Source organism: Mustela lutreola, chromosome 16, assembly GCF_030435805.1.
Source record: "Mustela lutreola isolate mMusLut2 chromosome 16, mMusLut2.pri, whole genome shotgun sequence".
Classification (NCBI taxonomy): Eukaryota; Metazoa; Chordata; class Mammalia; order Carnivora; family Mustelidae; genus Mustela; species Mustela lutreola.
The window spans coordinates 10,815,406-10,838,469 of NC_081305.1; the positions used below are offsets into that span (position 1 = coordinate 10,815,406).

General features: G+C 39.1%; 1 protein-coding gene and 1 long non-coding RNA gene across 5 annotated transcripts in view; one reads left to right on the forward strand and one right to left on the reverse strand.

Moving 5' to 3' along the window:
* CNTNAP4 (contactin associated protein family member 4) overlaps positions 1–23,064 on the reverse strand; it is a 255,310-nt gene that overhangs the window by 166,918 nt on the left and 65,328 nt on the right. For all 3 annotated transcript variants that reach the window (XM_059152233.1, XM_059152232.1, XM_059152231.1), the window contains exon 3: positions 8,013–8,206. In XM_059152233.1, coding sequence (XP_059008216.1) covers positions 8,013–8,206 — 194 coding nt within the window. The remainder of the gene's footprint in view (positions 1–8,012; positions 8,207–23,064) is intronic.
* LOC131818125 (uncharacterized) lies at positions 1,156–21,342 on the forward strand. Of its 2 annotated transcripts, none has more exons than XR_009348704.1 (6): positions 1,156–1,310; positions 4,798–5,004; positions 8,047–8,259; positions 8,419–8,544; positions 11,272–11,522; positions 20,893–21,342. It is a non-coding gene; the product is annotated as an uncharacterized LOC131818125 (long non-coding RNA). The 2 variants fall into 2 exon arrangements; XR_009348705.1 differs by having other exon boundaries at positions 1,156–1,283.

Sequence of the window (23,064 nt, forward strand, 5' to 3'; positions counted from 1 at the left end):
ATTATATCTTAAATAACACTGTAGTTTCAACATTCTTACTTGTTTAAGTCTTTTAAGAAATGTTACCTGACACCTGTTTTCATTTGCTTTTCTTTAATCGTGAATGAGGATGGAGACACTTTTGCTTATTACATATCATCTTTTCTTTTCTATGAACTTCCTGTTTATATTTTGCTTCCTTTTTTAAAAAAAAAAAATAAAGCTTCAGGGGCGCCTGACTGGCTCAGTCAATACAGCGTTGCAACTCTTGACCTTGGGGTCACAAGTTTCAGCCCCATGTTGGGTGTAGAAATTACTTTAAAAAAATCTTTAAAAATAAATAAAAAGTAAAAAATAAAGCTTTATTTTTTATTAGTAATTCTAAAGAGTGTTTTGTGCCTATGCTAATAGAATTTTCTGTGCTAACAGGAATATTCTGTAATTGCACTAAAACAGTAACCACTGGGCTTAATATAGCTACTGAACACTTAAAATGTGGCTAGTGCAACTGAGAAACTTTATTCTTATTTTATTTCATTTTAGTTGAGTTTTAAACTTAAATAGCCCTATATAGCTAGTGGCTAACATATTAGAAGGTCTTTCTCATTAGAAGGGCAGAGTTAAATTGTGGTTTATAACTTTTTTTTTTTTTAACCTAGCATTGATCTTTTAGCTAAATCCTTCTTGCACAGGAGTTTACTGGATCTAAGATAAACTGGCATCCTGCTGATTTTGCTTTGTACCCAACTAAGAATCTATACTTGGTTGTCAAGTTCTTTTATTGAGTAACCCAATGGTTCCCACACTTTGATGCAAACTGGAATCACTTGGTACTATTTTTTAAATCCCAATACCTGGGTTTCCATCTCTAAACTTTATTCAGTGAGCAAGGATGCTGCCTGGGCATTGGAACTCAAATAAGCAGCAAAATTTGGGAGCCCCAGATATAACCTGTAATCAGTGAGTAACCTGGGAGTGATGAGACGCGGGTACATCCCAAAAAGGGGTTGACAAGTGTCTCTGAGGAGTTATATCACTGACAAGGCATCCAAGCTGAAGGTCACCTGAAACTGATGGCTTTCCTGATCTGTGGTGGCCACACCCACTCAGCCTTGGCCATTGTGACCTAGTCAAGTTGTTGATATATTTAGAAGCTGTTCAGTATAACCGAGCATCCATTATGCTGTTGCTGGTCTCTATTCCGTTTTAAATCTAAGTAAACTTGCAGGTGAATGAAGTCTGTTTGGTCATTGTCAATCTGAATATGAATCTTAACCTATGACCACTGCTGCTGGTGAATCAAAGTGAGCATCGCCATCATAAGGCTAAAAGTAATTTCCAATTTATACTCTTTCTTGTAATGTTGTTTATGCTATTCTTTATGCATCTTTCTAAATATCTCATTTTTTATCTTTTCCTCTGTGGCATCTGGATGTGGTTCTCTTGCATAGAAAGACATGTGCCTCCCAATATTATGTGTGTTATCTATCCATTGCCTTGTGTTTTCTTTCATTACTTTTTTTCTATGCTTGTATCATTTTTAAATATTCAATTCATCTGGAATCTATTTGGATATAAAAATATTATTTGCTCTCTTAGAAACTACAGCTTACTACATTCTATACTGATTAATTTCCTCACATATTTTCAATCATACCTCTATCTTGGGCAAATCCCTAAATGCATTTGGGCATAGTAATGGATCTTCTCTTTTGTTCTTTCCCTACGCTTTAATGTGCCAGTATAAACCTGTTTTAATTAATATAGACTTCTAAAATTTTCCTAACATGTAGGTTCTTCTTACCACTGTTATTTTTTGCTAACTTACCTATTTTCTCATATATACTTTTTACATGTGAAATTCAGAATGATTTCACTTTTATGAGTTATTTTAGGTAGAATGAGTAGCTTTATGACACTGTTTTCCACTTCAAAACAGATATGATTTTGCATTTAATCACATCTTCTTTTATGTCCTTTGGTAATATTCTAAATATTACTTTTAGGTATCTCATACATTTTCTTCTAGGTTTTTTTCCTTGACATGTATTCATTTCTGGTTCTATTTTAGGCGGAGTATGTATTCCTTTTATATTGTCTATTGTTATTTATATGTAGAAAGAGAAATTACTGATTTTAAAAAATTAATTTTATTGTTAGGCACATTATTGAATTATTTTTTTAAATAATAAAATAATCCTCTTAGATTTTTAAGGATTATATTGTACCAGAGCCAAATCTTATCTCTTCCTTTCTAGTTAATGATTGAAAAATGCTTGTAAGTTCAGAACTTAGAGTCACATTAGGAAAGACAGCTTAATCCATTGGTTTTCTAGAAGACCTGGTTGCCTAAGTATTTACAATCAAAGAAACATTTCAAAGGGACAGAACTATTCCAAGAAAGAAGAACTCCAAATGTAGCCTCCTGAGACTGGGAAACTAGAGAAGCCAGAAAATGAACATCTACAATATTACATCACAGCAATGGCAAGAGGGAATGGAGAAAAGGGGGTGATGTTTTCATTGAAGGGTCATATGGGAGAAGGTGTGACACAACTAGAAGGTGTATTTAACACATGTTATTCCCTGGTTGACAATTTGAGAATGATCCTGAATATAAGCATGCCCTCCAATCTCTAGCTAACTCTAATCCCTTCTTCAAATAAATTTTATTTTGCCTGCACAGAGAGAGGTCATTTTGAAGAATGCGAAACAACAGTGCCATTTATCTTATCTCGTTGTATATGTGTGCCTGCAGTTCATAGGGGTTCTCAGATATATATGTATATTACATAAAATATCACATATGGCTATAAAGTCCCAATCTATGTGTGTCTAAGGAAGTTTATGAGAAGGGACTGACATAGTACATTATAGAATGAGCAAAGATGAAGGAGGTAAAAGAAACCACACGACACGATAGAAAAGGTAGCTTGCAAACTGACCATTCTGATCCACGACTGAAGCCGCATTAAAAACCCTAATGCGGCCACCGTTAGTCATGCACTAACAGGTTAATCATTTTCGAAAGGGTGAAGAACTCATAGTTAAACAGAAGAACAAACGGGAGGTATCCTGAGGATACAGACAACTTCCATTAACAATGTCTTTTTGGCATTGAAGTAGAGGCCGGCTTGAAAGGCACATGCAGCTTAAAGCATTCTCCAGGCCTTGTCCAAGGACTGAGGAAGTCTTGCGATCCATCAAGCTTGACGATCTGACATGTTGACATACACGCCATCAGTACCGTTGTAGTCCGTATCACCACAAATGATTTTTGCAGGCTTAAGTCACCAGAATAAGGGCTCAGCGGGGGAAAGAGCTAGAAAAGCTGTACCTTGCAGCTGAGCTTGCAACACGCCTCCCACTTGTATTCCTGCCTCCTTGGGTTTTCTATTAAACTACCCGGTCACGTACTTATTTGATTAGAAACAAATATATATGTTAAAATCTTTGCAGGTAGTCTTTCTGCCCTGCCTGGCTTTGAGAGTTGACAACTCAATCACTCACAGTGATAGTGGCCTGCATATTTTGTGAATATACTATTATGTCACAGGGGCCCTGGGTTTTTCACAGACCAAACCCAGGAATCATGACATTAAACACGTCTCATAAAAAGAAAATAATAAAATAAAACTACTCTAACTTTAGAAAGACGCTAAAGATTTTTTGTTTGGATGAAATCCATAAAAAAGACAAAAAGCAAACTATTCTGTGTAGAAGAATCATGTTTACCTAAATAATTCATAAAACTGGTACCATCCCGTTCTTTTCTGTGTAGTCTACAGTATAAAAGAAACCTGGGCATGCATCAGAGATAATCTGGATAATTTAGCTATAAAATTCCTACACATGTTGATCTATTTAAAATAGTTTCTAAGATATTACTTTCATGATATTTCAGCACTTGTTCTTAAGTGAGTGAAAATTACACCTTACATTTACTTTTTCAATCACTTACAATAAACTGGCTGAAAAGTCTTTTTGATCATAGATGTTGAGGGATTTTATTTTATCTTCCATTTGAGAGGAACAATTTTAGCGGCTTGTATTTTCTAATTTTTTGTGAAATATTTATATGCCATCTACTAGAGTACTTTGTATAAATTATATTTATGAGCTTGCACTATAAATTTTTTCTAAAGAAATGTTTTAATGTGTAATTTCACAAAATGCCATATATCTGTCAAGTTTACAGTTCTATTAAATATGTGTGTGACCTGTACAGATAATAAATAAAATATTTTGTCTTTCTTTTTAATGATTATTTGTAAAAAGCAGCAGGGCATTTCATTAATTATTTCAAGTATACAGAAGTCATTGTTTTCCCCAGCGCTCAAGGTAGGATCACATGAAGGAAGAGTGAGGATCCCCACAGCAGCATTTCAATCCAAGTTGATGGGTTTTATTTTCTTAGTTTCTAAATTCACAATTGTCTTTTCTTTCTCCTTCCATCGCACACTCGTATAATGGCTTATGTGTTTCCTAACTCTCTTTCATAGATTTCTTTCTATCATCTGGGGCAGAATGTGAAGCTCTTAAAGAAAACTGGCATGTTGTGCATGGTCTGTATACAACCCAGAGAACCTTTTTAAAAATGGGTAAAAATATACCAACTAAAGAAAAAGAATCTGGGAATGATATATTTACAAAATACAACAAAGGGTTAAATTCCTTACTATGTGTATCAATTAAAAATTTACTTTGGCTTAAAAAAAAAAAAACAACAACCCAAATTGATCTGTGTTATTCCAGATGAACTGTCAAGAACTGGGTACAGCTCACCATGTTTCATTTCTCCTGCTTTGACAATTGTAGATTCACAGACAGGGTGCTTCCCTTAGAGCAGCACCTGAGTCAATGGAGTAGAACAGAATTTTGCAACATACCTGGGATGAACAGGCACCATGAAGATGTGTGTGTGGCCTGGGATCTGAGTTGAGCCTACACCGTAACTTCTCCTATCTTATGTGTACACATGGTACCTGTTGCACCAAATCTTAATTTTGATCGTGACATTCAAAGGTATCCATCAATTTTCTTTACCATAATCAAAAGTCTCCTTTAGACCTTCCAAAACTTGACAGTCCATTCTGACCAGTAGACTCACTGGTTATTACATGAGATACTATATCTCTGGGTATCTCCAATGTCTACGCTTTTGTTCAGCCTTTTCTAGCTATATAGAATAGCTTCCTTAATCCTCCAGAATCTAAGTTATCACGCTTTATTCAACACCCATGTGAACCCAGCTTTTTTGACAAAGTCAGTCACAATGATCTGTATATTCCACCAATTTCCAAATCTCTAGAAGTCTGTATCCCATATTTTTATGCTTCTCTGAATCATCTTTTGGTTTGTTCTGATGTCTTTTATCTCTTTGATGACATTAGCATGAGGTCTTTTAATACCTCCCAAAATTATTTTTATAAAGTTAGACCCAGATTAGGAGATTGATGTATTCAAATCTATTCATTCATTGATTTTTTTCTGTAATACACTCAACAAAAACCATGTACCATACTAGGTATGCAATGCTGGAAATGCAAAGATGAAAAGGATAAACCCTCTCCCACAGAAAGGTTCAAAATTTGTAGGGGAGAGAGAAATGTACCATCCGAACTCTAAATATATTAAACTGGTAAACATAAATGCACTAAAAGGCAGAGATGATCATGGGGGAAAGGAGTCATTATAATAAAGTACATTGTTTCCGTTCATTCATTTATTCATTCCCTCATTCAGTCATTCAACAAACACTTAGTATTTGCCTGCAGCATGACAGGAACTCTTTTTTTTGTTGTTAATTTAAATTCAATTTTGTTGACATATAGTATATTATTAATTTCCAGGCTAGAATTTAGTGACCCATCAGCTGCATAAAACACCCAATACCCATTACTTCCAGTGACCTCCTTAATGCCCATCACCCTGTTACCCCATCCCCACCCTCCCTTCCAGCAACCCTCAGTTTAATTCCTATAGTTAAGAGTCTCTTATGGTTTAAAATGCCAGGAATTCTTAAGATTTGGGTTGCTGAGATGAAAGGTTGAAAGATACAGCCTCTATTTTCAGGGTGTTCACACTCAAGAGAGGAAGACAGTGAGTAACCAACAAATTATAGCAGAGTCTAAAAAATAGCATTACCTTGACAATTAATTGTGATAGATGTCAGCTATCTTTATATCAATTAGTTTGGATTAGCTAGGGATATTATTATGCCTCTATTTCACCTTGAGTACCTCATATCTTTTTTTTTTCATTTGTTTATTTGAGAGAGAGAGAGAGTGTGTGTGTGTGTGTGTGTGTGTGTGTCTCTGTGTGTGTGTACTAGTGGGGGGAGGGGCAAAGAGAGAGATTCTCAAGCAGACTCCAAGCTAAGCACAGAGTGTGATGTGGGACTCAATCTCATGACTCATGAGATGATGACCTAAGCCTAAACCAAGAGTTGACACTTAACCGACTGAGTCACCCAGGTGCCCCAATATCCAAGAACCTCACATTTAATAAGAGTAACCAAAAAAAAGCAAATGGCGTGGCCTAGGTTTGGATTTCCCCAAGCCTAATGAACAAAGAAACAATTTTCATGGTTGATCCATCATTTTAAGAAGTATCAAAAACGTACCTTTTACTTAACATGGCTAAATATTACCATGAATTAGCCTCTACTTATCTAGTTTAAAAACCCAATGCTCAATTTAGAGAGTAAAAGATAATCCAAACACCTAGTTAAAATAAATACCTCATTAAGCTTTCATTGTTATTGGTTCATAATTACTGTTTATTTTATCCCTAGTTTGAATGGTTCTCATGAAATTAACTCAACCATAATATCCAGTTTTTCTTGCTCTTGTACACTTGAGCTTGCTTTGGATTTTAAGGCAGCTTTTCTCAAAAATGCTTATAGGCAACTTCTTCCAGCCTGACTGTTAGGGTCTCTCTGGAGACAGAGCTGGGCTACTTCTTTTCAATTCAATTTACATCAATAAACATGCATCCAATGGCCACCAAGTGCTTTAGAGATTCAAAGGTGAGTAAATCACAGTCCATTTCTTCCATGAATTGATAATGTACAACGGAGTTCTAGGAACTTTCAAAAGAGAGGCAATTGACTGATCAAAGAAAATTATCATTATGTGCCCAAATAGGCTTCCAAATTATCTGTGTGCTAAGAAGGATGCTTCATTAAGTTACTCATTTTCTCTGGTTCTAGCAGCTCAACCAGAGGAAAAAAAAAAAAAAGAAAGAAAGAAAGAAAGAAAGAAAAAAAGCTCTTTGATTGCAGTATGTTGTCCCTGGCCCACATAAGATCCAAATCAATACCGTTCTACCAGCAAAGATCCTTCCTTCACCACCAGGCAAACTGCCTATAGCTTCATCCCCCCACCAGGTGTTCATAAACAATCAACTAACTGCAAACACCGCCCCTCTCTACGATAAACGTCCTCCTCGTCAGTCTCCTACAGGAGCTATGCCCCTGCCCATAATATACAGCACTTTACACACTAACACACTTTTAAAAGAATAGAGAATGGTTTATACATAAATCATATATATGTGTACATTTATATCATATAAAAATACTCCAAATATATATACAAACCTCCATATACTAGAGAAAGAGAGAGAGAGAGAGACGGAGATGTTCAGAAATTTCTGAACCATCAGAGTAAATAAAAGGAAACATTCTTTTAACCAAGATTTAAATGAAGACCATGCAAAACCACTGTGTTATTGGACAAAACCTAAAAAATTTTCTACGGATTTTATTTCTTAGATTTCCATACTATATAATGGGCATATAAGATTTTTTTCCAGTTTCTGAGGTCTCTGAGATAAATTTACCTTTAGAATTTTCAAAAGTTATACCATGAAATGAATATTAACTTATTTTTTCTTGAAAAATGTTTCCTAAGTAATTCCAAAAATTCTTTTTCTCAACTGAGTTTAGGAAATTCGTAAACAACATTCAGAGATGATTCTATCTCTTTCCCTGAGAGACTGTGTATATATATTCTGTCAAAGAAACATACCCAGATGCTGTCTTCTTGTCGATACTGTTTCCAGTTCCTGCCACTGTCGCTGAACATCAGGAGGTAGCTGGTCACCCAGTTGGAGCTCCCGTATCCCCCCTGGGTGGCCACAGCGGTGGTCTCCATTCTCTCTCCAAGGTCAATCTGCAACCACTGGTATTTGTTTGACACAAGTGGAGACCAGCCACCAGCTCCTTTTATGCAAACAGAAACAGAAGAAAATGGGCAAAAGATTCATTACAAATCTGTGAGTGGACTAGAGATGCTAGTAAGACTGTACTTCTGGATGGAATTTAATAAAGTTAAGTTTCCAAAATATGAAACTTCTCATAATTGTAGAATAATACAGAAAAACAAGAATTTACTATAAAAGGATGAAGCTTATGTTAATTATGTTCATTTCTAGGTATTATAACTCCCTGACACTGGGAAGAACCAAGGATCTTATCGAAAGTTTAAAGTACTTAATCTGACAGGTAGACATTCCTGTCTACACTTGGAACTAGCAGGTTTGCTGCCCACACATGATCAGGTAATGATTTAACTTTCAATCGTGGTTCACACTGTGCTGGAACTAGAAAACTGCCTTTGTATCTGATCACGTTCAGACTTCCTGGAGAAAGAAGTACAGCTTTAAGCCTGACAATACAGATGGGCAAGGAACTGTCCCTACCCCCACTGTGCTTACAGTCCTGTGGGAATAACTGACATTGAGAAGCATGTGTGAAGCACAAATGTTAATGGTGAGACAGGTGCAGGGGACAATAATACAATAAATGATGGCGGAGAGTTCTATCCAGCGGAAGGCTCGACCTGGCTGGCAACAGAGGATGAAAGGCAATTAAATTTTCAGAAATTTTGCAAGCTGATTGTGTTAAATGTAGCCATGGTGGGAATATTTAAACCACAGAAATTGGCAAACTCTACAAATCAGTCCGCACACCCAGCCCAGCCAATTCACTGATATGACACTGGTTCTATCCTGTCCGTGGAAGGGGTTGGTGGATGGGGGATGGGAGATGGGAGAGGGACTATCAGGGAAAAGGTTATAGAATCGGGAGTGCTTGATCACTCAAGAGTGAAAAATAAGAATCTACTGTATGTTCAAGAGGGTACAGGTACAGCAGAACTTATCACATTTTCTTTTATTGACTGCACACCAGAAATATTAGAGATGTGACTACTGTATGTCTTAAGATATTTCATATTTCCAGTTTAATACAATAATGCCTTATTTGGGGAATTTATTTTAAGTAATACTGACATTGATAATTATATAAGTAATATGTAATCATTGTAAAAATTGTGAAATAGGGTTTAACACCTTCTTAAATTCATAGTTATTGAATATTCAGTATCTATTAAGATGCAACGTCTATTACATAACACCCCAAATAAGAATATGAGCACATGTTTTCTTTCCCCCATTCTTTTGTCACCCACCTTAAGGCTCTGATATAAGGTCTAATATTTAAGTAGAAGATCACCTCGGTGAAGTCAGTCAAGCAGAGAAAGACTGTTATCGTATGGTTTCACTCAAATGTGGAACATAAGGAATAGTCCAGAGGATCACAGGGGAAGGGAGGGAAAACTGAATGAGAAGAGATGAGAGAGGGAGACAAACCGAGAGACACTCTGGACTCCAGGAAACAACTGAGAGTTACAGAAAAGAGTGTGTTGGGGGGATGGGGTAACCAGGTGATGGGGATCAGGGAGGGCACGTGTGCGGATGAGCTCTGGGTATTATATGCAAATAATAATCAGCTGCTCACGAATGGGAACTCACCATCCTCTTGTCAAAGCCTCAAAACTGAGTCAATACAGCATTTAAAAAAGAATTACATGACAACAATATCTTCTTTCGATGGTATAATACTAATATTTTGGTCTGATTCCCAAGTTACTCACTACATTGTCTTTAGAACTAGATACTTTTTCCCTCAAATTACCTTTCTTCTTGGAATAAGTCATTGTTCAAAAAGTGTCTTTCCACTTGGTACATCAAAAGTATAATGCTCTTTCTCCAATGCACTCTCTCCCTTTGATCGAAAATATTTATACATACTATAATTTTTATTGGTTTGTGTTTACTTTTCATTTTCTCTGTAGCTGCTCTTAAAGACTCTGTGGTTTTGTCCAGTAGCCTGAATGGGTGGTGTTCTCTTGGTCACCAATACCAGCTATAATGTTTAAGTCAGAGGAGAATATTCTCCTATTTTGAGCAGGAGGTCTTGTTGGTACACATGGGCTCCAGCTGCATTTTTGGTGTCTTGGTGTCATTTATCCAGCACAGCTCTGCTGTCCCCAAGGAGCAGCCCCTATTCTTGTAGCCTGTTATCTACATGGAAGAGAATTTGTTCTTGAATGATCTGAAGACTATCTTAAATAGCACCCTCCCACAAATAGCCCAGGAAATTCCTGAACCCTCCATGGGACCTGTTCCCACAACATTACTTTTTAAAGCTAGGCCGAATTTCCTTTGTGCTCCGCTTCTCCGGATGTAATGAAACTCCATCCTATCTTTTCTACTTATTCTACTTTACTTAATATTTACTGAGCAAGGGAGGGCTTTGTATCAGGCACAGTGTGAAGATTTGTTATCCGACTCTCAGAGCAGCCTACTGAATAGAGGACAAGTCATATAGGGAGAGTCTGAATACCTTGCTGTAGTCCACAGAGCAGCAAGAGGCACGGAGCTCTTAACCAGGACCCGTAGTGCCTCTCATATCATTAAGATAAATAGAATTGGTATTTCCCAATGGATGTAGAAAAAAGGGAGCTGAGAGAGGTAGGGGAACCCTAGAATCTAGCTATCAGGCAGTAGAGCCAACTTTCCTCCCTTGACTTAAGGAAAACCATGTCTCTCAAGTACAGACACGGGATGGGAGTGGCGAATGGGTAATTATTTCCCTCCACTGTCCTCTCTCGTCTTACTACTTGTCCTCAGGATCTATCTAAGTCCGGAAGTTGACAATTTCCTGAAGTCTGATGCTACCCAAGCATCCACAGTCCCTTTATTGCTACAGCTGCATATCTCTTTGTATTTTTATCATTTTTTTTAAACACAGAAAAGTAGTAAAAGAGTGAATGAAGTGTCCCCAGCTGGCCATCACCTCAACCTGACATTTCAACATTAGGAATTTTATCTCTATCAGCTTATACCTCTGGGAAAGCGCTGATTGTTTCGGGTCTTGATCTTTCTCGTTAATTTCACCAGTCTGTACACTTTTTAATATAGAATTTCATAATCTTTCTCTAGCATTTTGACACTCCTTGATAGAACAGTATTTAAAAAGTGAACACATGAGAGGAGCACAGTGAGGAAAAAAGAATCAGCAGGACTCTGGTGAGTTAAAATTGGATCATCAATTCTCATCAGGAGAAAGAGGTATCTCTCACTGACCACTCCCTCTTCCCAGCACCGCTCACTGTTACAGCTGCACTACCCGACTTGAAACATTCGCAGTTAATTGACCTTGAACATTTCAATTTCTCACCTGCAGTGAAAAGGTACTACTGATATGCAAATTAAGCTATATCATTAACGAGGTACACCAATAAAGTAATGGAAATTCGGATGCTCTTGGGCTTTACCAAGTTAAATCGGCCACAGGGAACCCAGAGATTCCCCACGGGGTTTTAAGCTGTTCGGCTCTACGGAGGCACGTGGTCTAAGATGTGATGGAGTGTTACGCTTGGTCTAATTTTAAAACAAATGCCGAAGAGTAACATGGAAAATGCAAACTTATGGATATGGGTACAGAGACGGATAGAACATGGCACACTTTGGCAGTGGCAGCCTGCGGGGATAAGTAAAAACAGTAGTGACAGGAAATGAAAGCCGACTTGAGGTAACAGGAGCCATATGCCCACTACAAAGCACCTAGCTTCCTGGAGCCATGCTGTTTTCATATTTACTTTTTTTAATGGAAAAAATGAAGGGTAACTCCAGCTGATGGTGAACTCTAAATTACTATAAAGTAAAATATAAGAATTCCTTCTTTTATTTATTAACCAAACATTTTAGCGGTTCAACAAGGATTATTCATCCTTAAGGAAGATTTTTTTTTTTTAAGATTTTTTCTTTATATATCTGACAGAGATCACAAGTAGGCAGAGAGGCAGGCAGAGAGAGAGGAGGAAGCAGGCTCCCTGCAGAGCAGAGAGCCCCATGTGGGGCTCGATCCCAGGAGCCTGGGATGATGACCTGAGCCGAAGGCAGAGGCTTAACCCACTGAGCCACCCAGGTGCCCCCTTAAGGAAGATTTTTAATATGCCCATGTATTCACGATCACAGAAGACCAACACCTACCGACCAAAGACCACCTATTCATAACCCCATCTATTCCATGGTTATTGACACTTAACCCACAAAACAAAAGCAGGAGTCTCGTCCCTCGGATCACTTTTTTCCTGTTCCACTCTCCTTTTTCTCCAGCTGTGGCCGCCTCACTGAGACTTGGCATAATAAAGTGTCGTAAGTCTAGCCAAACAAAAACATTTGTTGACTCTTTGTATAATAACCTGAAAACTCACATTTAAAACTGAAAATACTTCCCATTGATGAGACTTTAAAGTTAAATGTTGTAGTATTGTTGAGAATTAATCTCAAAAAGCATATTAAAGTACCTATTGATTTCTCTCATACACAGCAAGCATGTGGATACATGGTAGTCGTTCCTTTTTGAATTGTAAAACAATTATTATTACTATTGACTCCAAATAAAGATTTATGATCACAGCACTAAATTCAGCTTTGAAAATATTTAATTCCTGAATGACCACAAACACAGCATCTCTTTTATCTGTTGCCTACCACTTTAAAACATCAGTTTCCTGGGGAACTTGCTTCGATAAAAAATGTTGCTGTGAATCATAAGGAAAGAAAAGCAAACTACGAATTGTCTAGTGCCTATTGTATGTTAAACACTCTACTAGAAATTTTATGTATCATATTAAGTTTAATTATTAAAATTATCTAGTGACGTGAAATGTCCTAACCTCTCTTCAAAGAAAACTCAAAAAAAAAAAAAAAAGATTTATAGAGGCTAAGTAAGTTTTCCTAGTATTATGCAAATTAAATTTTCCCAATGTTCTACAAATGATTTTAGTGTAGGTAAGAAATTACTTATTTTTAAAAATAATTTAGGGGCACCTGGGTGGCTCAGTGGGTTAAACCTCTGCCTTAGGCTCGGGTCGTGATCTCAGGGTCCTGGGATCAAGCCCCATATCATGCTCTCTGCTCAGCAGGGAGCCTGCTTCCCCCCCCACCCCGCCTGCTGCTCTGCCTGCTTGTGATCTCTCTCTCCCTCTGTTAAATAAATTTTTAAAAATCTTTAAAAAAATAGGGGGAGGAGTCAAGATGGCGGAGAAGTAGCAGGCCGAGACTACTTCAGCTAGCCGGAGATCAGCTAGATAGCTTATCTAAAGATTGCAAACACCTGAAAATCCATCGGCAGATCGAAGAGAAGAAGAACAGCAATTCTGGAAACAGAAAACAACCACTTTCTGAAAGGTAGAACCGGCGGAGAAGTGAATCCAAAGCGACGGGAAGATAGACCCCGGGGGGAGGGGCCAGCTCCCGGCAAGCGGCGGAGCAACGGGAGCACAAAATCAGGACTTTTAAAAGTCTGTTCCGCTGAGAGACATCGCTCCAGAGGCTACCCGGGGCAAAGCCCACACGGGGTCAGCGTGGCCTCAGGTCCCGCAGGGTCACAGAAGGATCGGGGGTGTCTGAGTGTCGCAGAGCTTGCGGGTATTGGAACGGGAAAGCCTGCTACAGAGACAGAGCCAACAGTAAGCTCGCAGCTCGGGGTGACCTTGAACCGGTCGCAGGCTCGGTGAGCTCGGAACGCGGCCGGAGGTCAGGCAGACAGGAGTAACTGGGCGCGGTTCTCTGAGCGCGCACTGAGGAGTGCGGCCCTGGGCTCTCAGCTCCTCCGGGCTGGAGACCAGGAGGCCGCCATTTGTATTCCCGTCCTCCGGAACTCTACGGAAAGCGCTCAGGGAACAAAAGCTCCTGAAAGCAAACCCGAGCGGATTACTCACCCCGGCCCCGGGTAAGGGCGGTGCAATTCCGCCTGGGGCAAAGACACTTGAGAATCACTACAACAGGCCCCTCCCCCAGAAGATCAACAAGAAATCCAGCTGAGACCAAGTTCACCTACCAAGGAGTGCGGTTTCAATACCAAGGAGAGCAGCAGAATTCTAGAGGAGGAGAAAGCAAAGCACGGAACTCATGGCTTTTGCCCTGTGACTTTTTTTAGTCTTGCAGTTAATTTAATTTTTTTCTTTTTCATTTTTTGTTTTTTTTTCTCGCCTTCGAGTAAACTTTTTTTTTTTAAGTTTTTTTTTTTAATATTTTATTTATTTATTTGTCAGAGAGAGAGGGAGAGAGAGCGAGCACAGGCGGACAGAATGGCAGACAGAGGCAGAGGGAGAAGCAGGCTCCCTGCCAAGCAAGGAGCCCGATGTGGGACTCGATCCCAGGACGCTGGGATCATGACCTGAGCTGAAGGCAGCGGCTTAACCCACTGAGCCACCCAGGTGTCCCGAGTAAACTTTTTTTTTAACTGTTACCTTTTTCTTTTTTAACGATTTTTTACTAGTTTATCTAATACATATATTTTTTCTTTTTTATATTTTTCTTAGGTGTTTTCTTTTTTTTTTAATTCTTTTCTTTTTTTTTTCTTTCTTTTTTCTTTTTTTTTTTTTTTTTCTTTCTTCCTTTTTGAACCTCTTTTTATCCCCTTTCTCCCCACTCACGATTTGGGATCTCTTCTAATTTGGTTAAAGCATATTTTCCTGGGGTTGTTGCCACCCTTTTAGTATTTTACTTGCCCCCTCATATACTCTTCTCTGGACAAAATGACAAGACGGAAAAATTCAACACAAAAAAAAGAACAAGAGGCAGTACCGAAGGCTAGGGACCTAATCAATACAGACACTGGTAATATGTCAGATCTAGACTTCAGAATGACAATTCTCAAGGTTCTAGCCGGGCTCGAAAAAGGCATGGAAGATATTAGAGAAACCCTCTCGAGAGATATAAAAGCCCTTTCTGGAGAAATAAAAGAACTAAAATCTAACCAAGGTGAAATCAAAAAAGCTATTAATGAGGTGCAATCAAAAATGGAGGCTCTCACTGCTAGGATAAATGAGGCAGAAGAAAGAATTAGTGATATAGAAGACCAAATGACAGAGAATAAAGAAGCTGAGCAAAAGAGGGACAAACAGCTACTGGACCACGAGGGGAGAATTCGAGAGATAAGTGACACCATAAGACGAAACAACATTAGAATAATTGGGATTCCAGAAGAAGAAGAAAGAGAGAGGGGAGCAGAAGGTATACTAGAGAGAATTATTGGGGAGAATTTCCCCAATATGGCAAAGGGAACGAGCATCAAAATTCAGGAGGTTCAGAGAACACCCCTCAAAATCAGTAAGAATAGGCCCACACCCCGTCACCTAATAGTAAAATTTACAAGTCTCAGTGACAAAGAGAAAATCCTGAAAGCAGCCCGGGAAAAGAAGTCTGTAACATACAATGGTAAAAATATTAGATTGGCAGCTGACTTATCGAGAGACCTGGCAGGCCAGAAAGAGCTGGCATGATATTTTCAGAGCACTAAATGAGAAAAACATGCAGCCCAGAATACTATATCCAGCTAGGCTATCATTGAAAATAGAAGGAGAGATTAAAAGCTTTCAGGACAAACAACAACTGAAAGAATTTGCAAACACCAAACCAGCTCTACAGGAAATCTTGAAAGGGGTCCTCTAAGCAAAGAGAGAACCTACAAGTGGTAGATCAGAAAGGAACAGAGACCATATACAGTAACAGTAACCTTACAGGCAAAACAATGGCACTAAATTCATATCTCTCAATAGTTACCCTGAATGTGAATGGGCTAAATGCCCCTGTCAAAAGACACAGGGTATCAAAATGGATAAAAAAACAAAACCCATCTATATGTTGCCTCCAAGAAACTCATTTTAAACCCGAAGACACCTCCAGATTTAAAGTGAGGGGGTGGAAAAGAATTTACCATGCTAATGGACATCAGAAGAAAGCAGGAGTGGCAATCCTTATATCAGATCAATTAGATTTTAAGCCAAAGACTATAATAAGAGATGAGGAAGGACACTATATCATACTCAAAGGGTCTGTCCAACAAGAAGATTTAACAATTTTAAATATCTATGCCCCCAACGTGGGAGCAGCCAACTATATAAACCAATTAATAACAAAATCAAAGAAACACATCAACAATAATACAATAATAGTAGGGGACTTTAACACTCCCCTCACTGAAGTGGACAGATCATCCAAGCAAAAGATCAGCAAGGAAATAAAGGCCTTAAACGACACACTGGACCAGATGGACATCACAGATATATTCAGAACATTTCATCCCAAAGCAACAGAATACACATTCTTCTCTAGTGCACATGGAACATTCTCCAGAATAGATCACATCCTGGGTCCTAAATCAGGACTCAACCGGTATCAAAAGATTGGGATCATTCCCTGCATATTTTCAGACCACAATGCTCTAAAGCTAGAACTCAACCACAAAAGGAAGTTTGAAAAGAACCAACATACATGGAGACTAAACAGTATCCTTCTAAAGAATGAATGGGTCAACCGGGAAATTAAAGAAGAATTGAAAAAAATCATGGAAACAAATGATAATGAAAATACAACGGTTCAAAATCTGTGGGACACAACAAAGGCAGTCCTGAGAGGAAAATATATAGCAGTACAAGCCTTTCTCAAGAAACAAGAAAGGTCTCAGGTACACAATCTAACCCTACACCTAAAGGAGCTGGAGAAAGAACAAGAAAGAAACCCTAAGCCCAGCAGGAGAAGAGAAATCATAAAGATCAGAGCAGAAATCAATGAAATAGAAACCAAAAAAACAATAGAACAAATCAACGAAAGTAGGAGCTGGTTCTTTGAAAGAATTAATAAAATTGATAAACCCCTGGCCCGACTTATCAAAAAGAAAAGAGAAAGGACCCAAATAAATAAAATCATGAATGAAAGAGGAGAGATCACAACTAACACCAAAGAAATACAAACTATTATAAGAACATACTATGAGCAACTCTACGGCAATAAATTTGACAATCTGGAAGAAATGGATGCATTCCTAGAAACATATAAACTACCACAACTGAACCAGGAAGAAATAGAAAGCCTGAACAGACCCATAACCAGTAAGGAGATTGAAACAGTCATTAAAAATCTCCAAACAAACAAAAGCCCAGGGCCAGACGGCTTCCCGGGGCGATTCTACCAAACATTTAAAGAAGAACTAATTCCTATTCTCCTAAAACTGTTCCAAAAAATAGAAATGGAAGGAAAACTTCCAAACTCATTTTATGAGGCCAGCATCACCTTGATCCCCAAACCAGACAAGGATCCCACCAAAAAAGAGAGCTATAGACCGATATCCTTGATGAACACAGATGCGAAAATACTCAACAAAATACTAGCCAATAGGATTCAACAGTACATTAAAAAGATTATTCACCACGACCGAGTGGGATTTATTCCAGGGCTGCAAGGTTGGTTCAACATCCGCAAATCAGTCAATGTGATACAACACATCAATAAAAGTAAGAACAAGAACCATATGATACTCTCAATAGATGCTGAAAAAGCATTTGACAAAGTACAGCATCCCTTCCTGATCAAAACTCTTCAAAGTGTAGGGATAGAGGGCACATACCTCAATATCATTAAAGCCATCTATGAAAAACCCACCGCAAATATCATTCTCAATGGAGAAAAACTGAAAGCTTTTCCGCTAAGGTCAGGAACACGGCAGGGATGTCCATTATCACCACTGCTATTCAACATAGTACTAGAGGTCCTAGCCTCAGCAATCAGACAACAAAAGGAAATTAAAGGCATCCAAATAGGCAAAGAAGAAGTCAAATTATCACTCTTCGCAGATGATATGATACTATATGTGGAAAACCCAAAAGACTCCACTCCAAAACTGCTGGAACTTATACAGGAATTCAGTAAAGTGTCAGGATATAAAATCAATGCACAGAAATCAGTTGCATTTCTCTACACCAACAGCAAGACAGAAGAAAGGGAAATTAAGGAGTCAATCCCATTTACAATTGCACCCAAAACCATAAGATACCTAGGAATAAACCTAACCAAAGAGACACAGAATCTATACTCAGAAAACTATAAAGTACTCATGAAAGAAATTGAGGAAGACACAAAGAAATGGAAAAATGTTCCATGCTCCTGGATTGGAAGAATAAATATTGTGAAAATGTCTATGCTACCTAAAGCAATCTACACATTTAATGCAATTCCTATCAAAGTACCATCCATCTTTTTCAAAGAAATGGAACAAATACTTCTAAAATTTATATGGAACCAGAAAAGACCTCGAATAGCTAAAGGGATATTGAAAAAGAAAGCCAAGGTTGGTGGCATCACAATCCCGGACTTCACGCTCTATTACAAAGCTGTCATCATCAAGACAGCATGGTGCTGGCACAAAAACAGACCCATAGATCAATGGAACAGAATAGAGAGCCCAGAAATAGACTCTCAACTCTATGGTCAACTAATCTTCGACAAAGCAGGAAAGAATGTCCAATGGAAAAAAGACAGCCTCTTCAATAAATGGTGCTGGTAAAATTGGACAGCCACATGCAGAAAAATGAAATTGGACCATTTCCTTACACCACACACAAAAATAGACTCAAAATGGATGAAGGACCTCAATGTGCGAAAGGAATCCATCAAAATTCTTGAGGAGAACACAGGCAGCAACCTCTTCGACCTCAGCCGCAGCAACTGCTTCCTAGGAACAACGCCAAAGGCAAGGGAAGCAAGGGCAAAAATGAACTATTGGGATTTCATCAAGATCAAAAGCTTTTGCACAGCAAAGGAAACAGTTCACAAAATCAAAAGACAAGTGACAGAATGGGAGAAGATATTTGCAAACGACATATCAGATAAAGGACTAGTGTCCAGAATCTATAAAGAACTTAGCAAACTCAACACCCAAAGAACAAATAATCCAATCAAGAAATGGGCAGAGGACATGAACAGACATTTCTGCAAAGAAGACATCCAGATGGCCAACAGACACATGAAAAAGTGCTCCATATCACTCGGCATCAGGGAAATACAAATCAAAACCACAATGCGATATCACCTCACACCAGTCAGAATCGCTAAAATCAACAAGTCAGGAAATGACAGATGCTGGCGAGGATGCGGAGAAAGGGGAACCCTCCTACACTGTTGGTGGGAATGCAAGCTGGTGCAACCTCTCTGGAAAACAGCATGGAGGTTCCTCAAAATGTTGAAAATAGAACTGCCCTATGACCCAGCAATTGCACTATTGGGCATTTACCCTAAAGATACAAACGTAGTGATCCAAAGGGGCACGTGTACTCGAATGTTTATAGCAGCAATGTCCACAATAGCCAAACTATGGAAAGAACCTAGATGTCCATCAACAGATGAATGGATAAAGAAGATGTGGTATATATACACAATGGAATACTATGCAGCCATCAAAAGAAATGAAATCTTGCCATTTGTGACAACATGGATGGAACTAGAGCGTATCATGCTTAGCGAAATAAGTCAAGCGGAGAAAGACAACTATCATATGATCTCCCTGATATGAGGAAGTGGTGATGCAACATGGGGGCTTAAGTGGGTACGAGAAGAATAAATGAAAGAAGATGGGATTGGGAGGGAGACACACCATAAGTGACTCTTAATCTCACAAAACAAACTGAGGGTTGTTGGGGGGAGGGGGTTTGGGAGAAGGGGGTGGTATTATGGACATTGGGGAGGGTATGTGTTTTGGTGAGTGCTGTGAAGTGTGTAAACCTGGTGATTCACAGACCTGTACCCCTGGGGATAAAAATATATGTTTATAAAAAATAAAAAATTATATTAAAAATCTTTAAAAAAATAATCATTTAATCTCTGTGAGGATCTCATTGTAAAAGTCACTTCCTTTTCAATTCTTCACCCCTGATATATTCAGTTCTTTACCCCTGACATCATAATTATGGGCAACTATCATTGCCCATAGTGGTTAGTTTCAGTCTAAGAATATATCCAAATAATTTACTCAATATTATTTAAACATAAAGAATTGGCTGGTTGAATTATGTTCAAGATCCATGTAGCCCATGTGCCAGATATCAATAATATTTCATTCTGCTCATGGAGACACATCTTACAATTTCAGGAAAGTGAAAAGAAAAATTGAAGAAAAAAATACTCTTGGGTGAAGCCTTAAAATAGAGAAGAGAATCACCTCTCTCCCCTGCTAATATTAAAAATGGCATGACCGCCATTCCTGGTGGCCATCAATGAGATGACATGTCAGAGTTTGTCAACTCTGTCAGGGTACAAACTGCTCAGAAAGGAGTCCTGCTTCCTTCGCAATATTTGAAGTGTAGAAGGACACAAATGTTCAAGGACACAAAGCACAGTGAACATAGCTGAATGACAGTCCTAGCTACCAAGAGGCCATCTACATTTTTAAGAAATGATTGGCTTAATTAAAATTGCCATAAGAAAGTTTCCCTCTAAGATGATTACTTCTTCTTCACATGTGATTTCAACTAGATTTCCCCCAAGAGTCGAAGTTTGCCTGATTATTTTGACCATGACATTAAGTTACAATAATGTAAGGAAACCAAAACAACATTGTGCCAATATTTGTTTGGCTTCCTAAAATGGTTTTCAGTGTCCCCAGGCCACCATTTAGGACTCTTAACAACTTGGTATCATTACCAGCATAGTTTTTTTTTGCTGAGAAGAAAACACAAAACTTTCAATGCTGTGTGAATTGCTGGTCTTTTTTCACAGAACACTCTGGAATCTTGGCACTGCCTCCCCTGGTCCCAGGGAGTTACAGGGATGAACGCGTCACCTGAGCCAGGCCAATGGAGCAATTCCAGGATTCTGTTGGAGAAGAAGAGACCCTGTTTTCTGCTCCAAAGCCAAAAGGATGGGACTCACGCATCCAAGTGCAGAAGCTGTCTTTGTGGAAAGCCTGCCCGAGTGAAGCCAACACAGAGGGAAGCGGAGGTGGAAGATGAAGCGAGACCAAGTTCTGCTGGCACAGTCAGCACCCCTGAGTCCAGCTGTGCCTGCAGGCCATTCCCTGTGCCTTCCAGTTCTATGAGCCATGAGTTAACCCCTTCACTCACGCTGAACCCGCTTGGGGCCACTGCTTCAGCAATTCTCCTCTTTCTCCACCTCATTTTTTTTCCTCTTGAATGGACCATTCCTATGGATATACAAGCATGATATCATTTTTCCCATTTAAAAAAGAAAAAAAAAAAGCTTCTCTTGCCTCCAATGTACTTTTTTCTGCTTTTCATACTGTCCTTCTTCGCGTAAGATGTCCACACTCCGCCTCTGCCATTCTTGCCATTTCCTTCTCGCTCAAGCCAACTATAACTAGCCTGTCCCTGTGTACCACTCAACGGGACCTGCCCTTGTGAGGAGAACCAAAGAACCCCATGTTGCTAAAACAAGAGCTCAGATTTCAGCCTTGCTACCACCTGGCCCATGGAAGACATTTGGACATTTTTGGCTCCTCCCAGTGTTTCGGTATACTTGGTTCACTTAGCGTCCACAAAGGCTCCTTCTCTTAATTTTCTTCCCAGCTCACTGGTTGCTGCTCCTCAGTCCCCACTGCTGATTCTTTTATTTCTTATCACTTCTGAGGGTTCAGATGGTCCAGGGCTCAGGCCTTTGCCTGCTTCTTTTTTGTCCACACACACCCTTCATGATTCCTCTTGGCCTCCTGGATTTAAATATTACTCATGGGCCAATAAGTCCCTGACTTATTGTCAATAAGTCCCATAACCTCTCTCCTGAACTTCAGACTTGGACATTCAACTCCCTCCTTGATATCTGTAGTATCTTCTAAACCAAACTCTCCTTCTTCCCCCTAATCCTACCCTGTTCATACCCTTCCCTAGCCCAGTTTATGAAAATTTCATCCTTCTAGTTTCTCAGAACAGCAACAAGAAGTCATCCTTTTTTTTTTAATTAACATATATTATTTGCTTCAGGGTTACAGATCTGTGACTCATCGGTCTTATACAATTCACAGCACTCACCATAGCACTTACTCTCCCCAATGTCCCCATCACCAGCCACCCTATCCCTAGTCCTCCCTCCCCCCAGAAACCTTCAGTTTGTTTCCTGAGATTAAGAGTCTCCTATGGTTTATGTCCCTTCTGATCCCATCTTGTTTCATTTTTTCCCTCCCCACTCCCCAAAACCCCCCACCCTGCCTCTCAAATTCCTCATATCAGAGAGATCATATGATAATTGTTGTCCTGACTGACTTATTTCACTGAGCATAATATCCTCTAGTTCTATCCACATTGTTGCAAAAGTCAAGATTTCAGCTTTTTTTTGCTAGCTGTGTAATATTCCACTGTGTATCTGCTTCTTTACCCATTCATCTGTTGATGGACATCTAGGTTCTTTCCATAGTTTAGCTATTGTGGACATTGCTGCTATGAATATTCGAGTGTACGTGCCCCTTCAGATCACATTTGTATCTTTGGGGTAAATACCCTGTAAGGTAGCTCCTTTTTCAACTTTTTTGAGGAGCCTCCATACTGTTTTCCAGAGTGGCTGCACCAGCATGCATTCCCACCAACAGTGTAGGAGGGTTCCCCTTTCTCTGCATCCTCGCTAGCATCTGTCATTTCCTGACTTGTTAATTTTAGCCATTCTGACTGGTGTGAGGTGGTATCTCATTGTGGTTTTGATTTGCATTTCCCTGATGCCGAGTGATGTGGAGCACATTTTCATGTGTCTGTTGGCCATTTGGATGTCTACAAAGAAGTCATTCTTGACTTCTCTCTTTTTCACCATGTGACCAAACTAACAACAACAAAGAAAAAATGCTACTGGTGCTGCTCACCTCTCCAGATCTATTTCCCCACCTTCATTAGCACTCCTTTGGCTCAAGCCACATGATTTTACCCTGCTTTCTTGCAGAAGCCCCCAAAG